Source organism: Podarcis erhardii (assembly GCF_964252035.2).
Source record: "Podarcis erhardii genome assembly, chromosome: 17".
Classification (NCBI taxonomy): Eukaryota; Metazoa; Chordata; class Lepidosauria; order Squamata; family Lacertidae; genus Podarcis; species Podarcis erhardii.
The window spans coordinates 10,534,489-10,544,903 of record NC_138515.1 but is presented as its reverse complement, the minus strand read 5'-3'; the positions used below and the strand labels follow the sequence as shown (position 1 = coordinate 10,544,903).

Here is a 10,415-nt window from a genome sequence, read left to right as displayed (position 1 = left end):
AAATGTATGGGGGCCCTAGTTAACAGTTCTGCGGTGTACCTTTAAGACTAACCAGTTCTGGCCGCAATCCTTAACATACTTATTAGGGAGCAATTGCCGTTGAGTTCAGTGGGAATTACTTCGGTTCAGTTGGGTCCAAAGTACTTGTGCAGCTGATCTGCTTTAGAATCACATAATAGTAGAATTGGAAGGGTCAACCCCCTTGCAAAACAGAAATCTAAACAAAAACATCCTTGACAGATGGCCATCCAACCTCTGCTTTAAAAATATCCAATGAAGGAGAGAAAGGTGCAAAATACTCATGCAACTGAAATGCTTGCATCCACAGTATATTTGTGAGGGTGGAAGATGGGGAAAGAGCAAGAGCAAATAGCCATGCTTCTTGAACTCATTGGCCATGCCCCCAGGATTACCTAGCAACTCTGCCAAGTACCCTGGGCACCAACCACCACTGCGTTGGAGCGCCATGACTTTTGACTGTGAGCAGAGAGCACGGCAGACATTATGTCAGGTTATGTCATTATGTCAGCAGAGACATCACCTTGCCAACAAAGGTCCATATAGTTAAAGCTATGGTTTTCCCAGTAGTGGTGTATGGAAGTAGAGCTGGACCATAAAGAAGGCTGATTGCCGAAGAATCGATGCTTTTGAATTATGGTGCTGGAGGAGACTCTTGAGAGTCCCATGGACTGCAAGAAGATCAAACGTATCCATTCTTAAGGAAATCAGTCCTGAGTGCTCACTGGAAGGACAGATCGTGAAGCTGAGGCTCCAATACTTTGGCCACCTCATGAGAAGAGAAGACTCCCTGGAAAAGACCCTGATGTTGGGAAAGATGGAGGGCACAAGGAGAAGGGGGCGACAGAGGACGAGATGGCTGGACAGTGTTCTCGAAGCTACCAGCATGAGTTTGACCAAACTGCGGGAGGCAGTGGAAGACAGGAGTGCCTGGCATGCTCTGGTCCATGGAGTCACGGAAAGTCAGACACAACTAAACGACTAAACAACAACAGGACAGCATCATGTCCCCTTCAGGACAGAGTAGTCATTGGTTGATTGCAAGAGGGGTCAGTCATGGCCACTTGCAAATATGCCTCAAGACCTGCTTTTGAATTAGCGTTCGTATCTGGCATTTTGGGTGGGCTTTAGCAAAATCATCCAAACTTAATTCAGCATTTGGCAGGAGTACATAAAGGCTTGCAGGAGCCTAGCTCTCCCCTAACCTACCGGACCTTGGATTTACAATGCTTTTATGAACAATACATTCAACGGGAATAGGAATAAATATATGTCAATGGTTTTCAAACGTTGAGAGAGCCTTTCCCATACCAAGGAACCACTTCATGCCTGCCACAGAATTTCAGAGATTTCTGCAGCACTCAGTTCTTGCAAAGCACTATCTAGGCCTGCTGAGCCTCATCATGTTTCTAGGAAGTTTGTCAGTCATTATTGATCTACCTGAAGAATTTGGTGGTTTCACAGAGTACTGTTCAAAAATGACTGGCACATACAATTTTTCAAGCACGAATGTTTTCCTGCTCATCAAATATTGACTACAAAAGCCCCATAATTCAGCCAAATTTATTTAATGAATATGTGTTTCAAAACAAAAATATAAAGGCACACACTGTAATTCTTTTAAACAACACTTTGCAAAATTAAGGCACCTTGATGAAATGTTGTTACTCCCTTCACAAAGATTCTTGCATAGTTGTCATACAAGTATGGGAGAAGACGCAAATAAACTAGTTATAAAAACAACAATTTACAAACAAGGCCCACATCAATAATGGAAATTGGTAGGGCTTCCTTTATGCAAAGGCTTCTGGACCACGTACCAGTTGATATATATCTTCCTGAACAAGAATAATTTGTTGCATGCATTTCATTGATTGTTTTAGAATTCAACAATTCAGAGCAGGCTTTTTAAAGGCTAATGTTTCACAAACCTTACAATTGTCTCCTGTACTTATACACTATAGTGGAGATATATTTCTTTTGATTTTTAGATTCATGTGGGTTACTTAGTACAATGGCTCATGAATAAGACCTGCTGGATTCACCAGGGCTCACTATTTCCACAGGAATACACATTCCATAAAGCAGAGGACTTCAGCAAGAGAGTCAAATTCACAAATCAGACAAGCCAAAGTTCTTAAATATAAATTGTTTTAGTCCCACTGAAGTCAATAGCATATCTTTTTCCAAATCCAAAGCTATCAAATCATCATACCACAGGTCAAACTTGCTGCTTCTCAGGTTTAGTTTCAACCAGAGGGAAGTGGCGTCAACTATAAGCATGCCTAAAAGCTAATTCGGTTAACATCCCTGGAATGAAGGGCCACTTCATATTCTGTACTCAGCTACAGAAAGTACAAAATGTAAATGAATGTTGCTTCATTGGGGATATGGGGAACGTACATATAAATAACTGTTTTCTCCAATAAAATACATACGAGGCTGCAATGCTAACCCCACTTGCTTATGAATAAGCTCCATTGAATTCTGTAAGTCAGGAAAGGCTCTGTCCCCCATTTCTATACATTTTAACAAAAAATAAGTGGTTTTTTTCAAATTCAGTCTGCCCTTATCAATGAAAGGAAGGTGCATGTATTTTATACTTTGGTATCAGTATGCGAGTACACTATTTAAAACAAAAGAGCATCTCTTGCTTCTAATCAAATTAGCCTGACTCATAAACAGATTTTGCAATCTGGTTTCGGGCTGGTTCCTATATGTACAAAAAATGATAGTACAAAAGAATATACAAAAGGTTGAACCCACATTCAACATCCCCACATGTACACAGTTGAAAATATGGGGAGTTTAAATTCATACAATGTCCGCCACCTTTTGCACCTCGAACAGGTGAACGGTAGCACTGGTGTTTAAGTATGTAGTGTCTGCTTCTTCATTCAAGCAACTCTGAATGGAAGCTAATGTGTTTACTGTAAGTTTATTTTAATTTGGGACTTTAGATAGCCAGTACAGTAATCGATCCAAGAACATTCCTGAACGCTCGCGTTTTGAGAGAATTATCTTTGGAGAGTGCAGGAGAGAGAATCTATCAGCTTCGCTAGCAAATGTTTTACGTAGTGATGAAAACGAAGATCCTATGTCATTGCTTAAAGTTTATTATGATTTCTAAGGTAACGTCTGTGCCATAATAGTATTTAATAACATAAATCACATGGTTTTGCTGATCTAAAGGTGATACATTTACATAGCTTACACTCTTGGATTTTCTCACTTTACAGCTTATTTACTTGCAGGTGGAATGCATTTAAATTATAGAGTTCGGATTCATAGAAAAGGGGTACATTTTGAGTTGCTCCCTGCTCTTTAGGATCGTACCAGCTAATGCATCTTTTAGGAAGTGCTTTCCTCCCATATACACTCCCATCTGCTTTTATGGGGTAGAGGATGTTAATGGGAACAAGTAATTTGGTTAATGTTTTCCCTTATGATTTTTCTTTTTGCTTTTCTTCAGAGCTTCAGTTCTCTTTCTGTACAGTCTGCTTTTTCGCAGGTCTGACGAGCCTTGTTCTTCTCCGTGGTGAGCCTGTGGACCAAAAAAGTGAACTGATGTTATTAAGGTAACCTTTCCTTTCCTATATGTTGTTGTTGTTGCTGCTATTTTTAAAATTTGCATACAGCCCTTCATCTGAAGATCCCAAGGGGGTTCACAACAGAAAAATACAAAAGGAGAACACAAAATACACAATAAAACAAAAGGAAAAACAGACCATCGCAAACTACCCGAAAGACACAATTGATTGCACACAGTATAAATGCCTAAATAATTAAGAAATAAATACGACAGAGTTATGTTCCTCCTCATACCTTGTGTTCTTCTGGATGTTTGTACTTTTCTAACAGGTGCTTCTAAAAAGAAGAAACAGAAAACAGTGTTGCGATCTTGCATTATTTATTGTAGAGGTTTGAAACAGTGCAGTAGGTATCTTCCGAAATGTCAGAAATTTAAAGCTGAAGAATTCTTTTTCAGTTTAAGACACTGGATGAATAATAAAAGCTTTTTACTATGCAATATATTTCACATGCTCTATAGATCACTTGCTGTTTTGATGGCAGATATTATTCAGTGATCAGAGTACAGTACTCTCCAAAACATGTTATCATCTGCACACAGAAAAAAATGGCGTGTCAGGCAGAAGAGCTCTAGCCTAGTTTTGTCCCTGATAAGCAACATTTCTACGTGTAGGGTTCCCCTCCCTCCACCAAGGAACACTCAGTGATTTTGAGCCTCTCCTTTAATTCAAACATAGTACCACCCAAACATAGACTTACCACCTCAGTGAGATGTAGGGCACTGTGTGCAATTATAGAGACAGACTGAGATCCAAAAAAACTACTTTAAGCATGGTGAAGCAATATAGCACTCAACATGTCCAGGTGGGTTTTTCACTTTTCAAAAAAATGAAAACAAAATAGGTCTCTGCCTCCTGGCACGAGGGGATGCTGTTTCAGAAACACACACACACACACACACACACACACACACACACACACACACACACTATAGTACATGGCACTAGTTGACCAGAGCTTTGGGTTCTCTATCCACAGTCCTAGAAATTTGAGATACGGAGCTATGAGCCAAACAACGTTAAACACCTGTGAATCACTCCGAATGGAAGAGACCATAATTTGGAAGAAGAAAAAAAGATACAATGAAGTGGAAGCCAGTGCTTTTAAGTTACTGCAGGCAGGAGTGTGAGTACAGTGGTGCCCCGCAAGACGAATGCCTCGCAAGACGGAAAACCTGCTAGACGAATTTCCGATGAGCTTGCTTCGCAAGACGAAAATGTCTTGCAAGTTCCTGCGGGTTTTTTTTCCTTTCCCCCCCTTTTTCTAAGCCACTAAGCCGCTTATCTGCTTATCCGCTAAGCCGCTAAAAGCCGCTAAAAGCCGCTAAAAGCCGCTAATAGCCCTAATCCGCTAAGCCGTCAATGGGCTTGCTTCGCAAGACGAAAAAACCGCTGGACGAAGAGACTCGCGGAACGGATTAATTTTGTCTTGCGAGGCACCACTGTACATGCACTTTCACATTGTAGCATCCAAGTATTGTAGGGGCAGATTGCTACAGTTTTAACAGGCTGATATTAGAAATAAAAATTTATCAATGGTGATGCTGTCAAAAATACCAACTGCCCACTCATAATGCTGAGACTCCCCCCCCCTTTCACAGTACTGTGAAAGTTCCCACATTCCCACCCCCCATCCTTTCTGGGTACCAGCTCCAATGTTTCTAGTTGGCTTAGGCTTATGAAACACTTGCATATTTTTGAACAGGCATTCTGCATAAGTTTCAAATAAGACCTGGTCCCCCCCCAAAAAAGCAATTAGTATTCTGTTTAATCATGCAATATCTTGAACAAATCCGTGACATGACATATTCAGTGAGCACAACTTAATATACACAGTAAAGTAGATGACAGGTATGTTGTAGTCTTGTTGGAAGTTTAAAAGGAAAGGAACTATGAGAAATGCTTAACATCCCTTTATGGTGGTTAGAATCATTGAAACAGATTTTTGTTTGTTTGTTAATGACTAATAAATTATTCAAGTAAGTTGTAAATATACAGAACACTGCAACTTTAAACTGGTGAACAAAACAAAGTCATTTCATGCCAATAGGCTACATAAATAACTGGGTTAGAAAGTATAGGGTGGAAATAAACAATTCTGTATTCTCTAGGTCTGGTCTTGATTTCCATGCAATAATTCACTCACAACAATTGTTTGGATAAGAGGGCGGTTCCATATTACTGCATAACTAACCTTCCAGATGAATTTTCTTTATTTCTGTCTCGATAATCTGTGGCTCTGCCTCAATTACTTTAGTAACTTTGGTGTACTCAGATCCAGCTACAACAGGCATTAAAAACAATTGCCAGTTAAGAGTGGGTAGGTTTTTTTAAAAACAGGAAAGTGGTCCATATTTGAAAGAGGCTGTGGATGGGTACAACCTGAGCAAATTCCCAAATATTTCCTTAGAAGTGACAAATCCTCTGTTCTGTGGCTGATAGCCAAGCATTGCCTCAACACCTGGGATGTTCTCCCAAATGTGCAACCAGCACGCACTGTTGTTAGTTTACATTGCAATAATCTTAACAGTGCGGTTCACAACTTGCAAAGGGCTTGTTGTGTTACCATAGGCAATGGAAGAATTTTTGTACCAGTTTGAACTGGGGAAAGACAGCTCCAGTTAATGTCCAGAATATCTGTGGAGCCATCGCCATCATCATCGCAGTGTGCAAATCATGTGTTTTTTTAATATCTGTGTATGGGGGTGGGGTGGGTGGGGGTCTAGGCAAGTCTCAAAGAATTATATGGGTTTCTCATGGCAGTCAAAGGAAAAGAAGGGCTGGAATAAATGAAGCAAAGTGAGAAAAATAAAAAATAAAAACAAAGACAAATAAACGAGTCAAGGGTTCTGTTTCCAGTAGCCACTTCACAATTGCATGAAGAATGGGAAAGAAGAATTCAGTGGATCACTTTTTGATATTTCAGGTTTTATGCCAGAGATTCTAGCTACTTTCGTGTGGTCTGTGGCTCACTACTTGACCATCTGACCCAGGACCCTATTCTGACTATCAGAAGCTTCCCAGGTCCCAGGCAGGGACCATTTCTCAGCCCTGTTACTGGAGATGATTTTAAATTGAGATTCTGTGGAATGTGTCTGAGATCTTCAGCATCCATCGCATGCACTCTCCCACTGAGCTAATTGTACTCATGATTTATCACTTGGAATATTTGAAGAAGAAAAATGGCAAAGAATTGAGATTAGAAACAATGGATTGCACTGTTGTTGTTTTTTTAAAAAAAAATAACAGCGTAAGTTTGAATAAGCCATATCAACTCCATGAAAAGTGGATTAGGCAATTCTTACGTTACAGTTTGAAGGCTACTGCCTTCAAATGCCTGCTTGCTGTTAGATCCACATCCTGCAACCTACAGCTACTTATCCTTTAGAATTTTTTTTTTAAAGGGAGATTCCAGTCTTCCAGATGCTACTCTTCTCAAATGCACAATTGTGAAACCACTATTGGAGTCACCTTTTGGTTTGTGGAATGCCATAAAAATGGATGCTTTTCAGTATTTCTTTTCTCTACAGTTAGGTCCCTTAGATAAAATTAATATGTTATCACCTGTTCTTATAGTTTTATTAAACTAAAGCTATAACCCTAATCCCACTTCCCTGAGAATGAGCCCCATTGAATTCAATGGGACTTTCACAGCTGGATTTTTGTGCTCTAAGATGACATTTGCTAAATGCTTTCTGAGTTCTTTAGGCAATTTTTATGCAAGAAAGGCTTTCCTGGTTAACTTCATTATATAAGGATTTCAAACTGTAATCCAATGTAGAGCCAGTTGGACTGTAATTCTGTGAGGTAATCATAGCAGAAGCTGATGTGGTCTCACTTTAACTTGAGCAAGAATAAAAATATATAGTTTGGATTTAGCGGTCGGGGTTACTGTTAACTTTGTCCAGATACTTGAATTCTTTTTTCCCTTCACTTCTTAAATATCCCACAACAAGCAAAACCATTCAATCGAGGTATACAGATTAATAACATAAGCATTCGATTTTTTTAAAGTTGCCCGTCAGTTTCTTCTGGTTATTTCTTGGCGATCAGTAGATTATTAAGGAGAATAGAGAGGATCAGAATGTCATTTCTGGCAATACAGTGCACCCGACTAATACTGTATGGCAGTTCATTATGCTCAGACGCTATTGGCTGGCTGGCAACCATATGGTGGCGAAATCCTCATCTACAAATTGGGCACAAAACAGCATGCTGTGAGTTGAACATCCATTGAAAGGTGTTATTTGTATCTCTCAAACACATGGGATTGTCACAGCACTAAATTGGTTGCCTCTGTAGCGTAGCACACGTTTTCCTACTTCTAGGAATCACTGCCCAATTCTACTGCAGTCATTCCTCATTTGAACCAACCATATAGCCATTTTGCATGACATTTGTATGCCATATCTGGTAATAGTACCTGCTACTTCCACAGTTGCACTGAGAACTGCTTTGCTGGCTAGCATTAAGTTGGCCAGGGGCGCCAGGTCAAGATGGTGCTGCACATTATTGCAATAGGTGTTCAGACTGCGAATTCTGCACCTTTTTATTATTAACTGAAATGAGTTTGCATCAACATGCTCATCAGTACAAAGATGAGTGCACTGTACTCTTGAAGATAATTACAAAGCTTTAATGCACAGAACCAAAAGTCATTTCAAAAGAAGGATGCTGTACATGCCTTTGACAGTTAAATAGTGAGCAATGAATATTCATTTTTAAATGAGCAATGCAAAAAGATTTGGACTTTTCTCACGTGTTGCACTTCTTTTGGAAGAATATCTTAAAATTCAAAAGTGATCACAGAATATTTATAATGCAAATAAATCTTCATTGCTCATTTGGAACTTTTTAAAGACTGGACAGATTCACACAAATAAAGCTTTATTGTACTCCAACATGTGTGGAGGTAAATGGATTGTTCAAAGTTCATCACTTCATGCATTGGGCTTGGTTTTTCTTCCATAAATTTGGCTTAATTGAATCAGTCTTTAAAAAGTTTAAAAGATCAGTTTGTCAGCTCTTGGCACTCATTACGATGAGGTTAGTTGTCTCACTCTCACTAACCTCCCTTGAGGAGTCTTTTGATTTCTTCATCTTCAAGTAAATGACCGTCACCTTCAATGAATTTGGTCACCTTGGTCACCTCTGACAGAATACATGTTTAAGGCATGATGCGGAACATTGAGAAATTGGTAGTTGCAGCACATTTAACGAGCTTACTTTATAATTACACAATTATCTATTGCAGTGAAAAGCCTCCTGCCAAACATCTGGTTGTTTTCATTAAAAGAAATAAATGGTTGCAGTGTGTTCCTGATCTATAATATACAGTATATTGGCTGTTTCACTTGAACAAGAATTAAAATATCAATGTAGTACATATTGAATTCAAGACAGATTACAGCTAAGATATGCCTTCCATTGAAACCAGATAGCAGACTAGAAAGTCAATTTTGAATACTGCCAATTCCAGATGGATTTTGCTAATCTCTAAATGCTTCAGAAATTTGCAAATGAATGCTGAAAATCTTGTTTAGGTGACTGCCAACATTAAATGTATCTGAGTTTTCAGACATTCACAAAATTCATTTTAGACATTTGAAATCCTGTTAATCATATTTAGAAACTGAAATCCTGTTAATTTTGTGCATATCATTCCCATGATCAAATGTTCAGATCTAGTCATTTCCAGACTCTGCCTTGTATAACCGCTATTCATGTTATGGAGCTGCTAAAATGAGCATTATTATCCTTAGAAAATAAACCCTTGAGCGTGCCAGATCACAGTCCATACTTCCCCCTTTGACATAGAATACTAACCTTCTTCCAGCAATTTCTTAAGAGTCTCCTCAGTATCTGCCCCACCTCCTGTAGTGATTCGAGTGTATTTCAGTTCAGGACCTGAAGTGAAAAAGATCCAGTTAGGTACATGCGATGTGTGGGGGGGGGGAACCCTCCCAAATTATCGTTGTTGTGCTGCAGGTAACCATATCTTCCTGTTCAAAGTAATGATATCAGAGAGTAATAAAAAAAGTCATGGTGGAATAAGGTCTCAGTCGAAGCTTAGGTGCGTTGAGAGTAACTTATAGGAGGGTGTCATGTTTGGTGGATGGTTTGACAGACACATAGCTTACAACAAAGAGAGCAGGGCGGCTTTTGAAAGTGCAGGGAAATTTGTTGCAAGAAGTGCTACAAGTATCCGACCAATACACACAACCACATTCTTCTCAGAGGCTGATTTTTCACACAGCTTTCCTGAATTTGTGATGTGGTTTGAAAGTGCCATGCAGAGGGAGCTTGGGAGCAAGGTGCTGTCAGTATGCTGAAGAGACTCAGCTCTATTTTTCAATAACATTTGGATCAGGAGAGGGTCTGCAGGCCCTGAACTGATGCCTGGATGCAATGGTAGGATGGATGAGGCCAGGGCCGGATTTAGGTTCGATGAGGCCCTAAGCTACTGAAGGTAATGGGGCCCTTTATATGGCCAGCTGTCCTTTGCCAACAGCAAATTGATGCTGTTTTTTGTGTTGAAAATATGCCATATGGTAATTTGTGGACCTAATAGGTATCTAAAGCCATTTGCACGTAACAAAATATGTATTTTATCAAAGTAATGGTTGAACTTCTTATATTTTGGAAATGTACATCCAGTTTTTTCCCCTTTAATTTTTTTGGGGGGCCCCCAAGAGAGTGGGACCCTAAGCTATAGCTTGTTTAGCTTATAATGGGCGGGTACAAATAATAAATTACAATCACAATTATACGTAAATCTGGCACTGGATGAGGCGGCTGCCGCCAGGG

At 39.6% G+C, this 10,415-nt stretch overlaps 1 protein-coding gene across 16 annotated transcripts in view; it reads right to left on the bottom strand.

Moving 5' to 3' along the window:
* Positions 1 to 1,570: 1,570 nt before the first annotated feature.
* Positions 1,571 to 10,415, bottom strand: part of POSTN (periostin) — a 51,666-nt gene continuing 42,821 nt past the window's right edge. For 8 of the 16 annotated variants that reach the window (XM_081844958.1, XM_081844969.1, XM_081844973.1 and 5 more), the window contains 5 exons: positions 9,435 to 9,515; positions 8,679 to 8,759; positions 5,803 to 5,889; positions 3,844 to 3,885; positions 1,571 to 3,562 (listed from right to left, as the gene is read on the bottom strand). In XM_081844958.1, coding sequence (XP_081701084.1) covers positions 3,495 to 3,562; positions 3,844 to 3,885; positions 5,803 to 5,889; positions 8,679 to 8,759; positions 9,435 to 9,515 — 359 coding nt within the window. In that variant the 3' untranslated portion in view covers positions 1,571 to 3,494. The remainder of the gene's footprint in view (positions 3,563 to 3,843; positions 3,886 to 5,802; positions 5,890 to 8,678; positions 8,760 to 9,434; positions 9,516 to 10,415) is intronic. The other 8 variants (XM_081844971.1, XM_081844960.1, XM_081844964.1 and 5 more) reach the window with 3 other exon arrangements.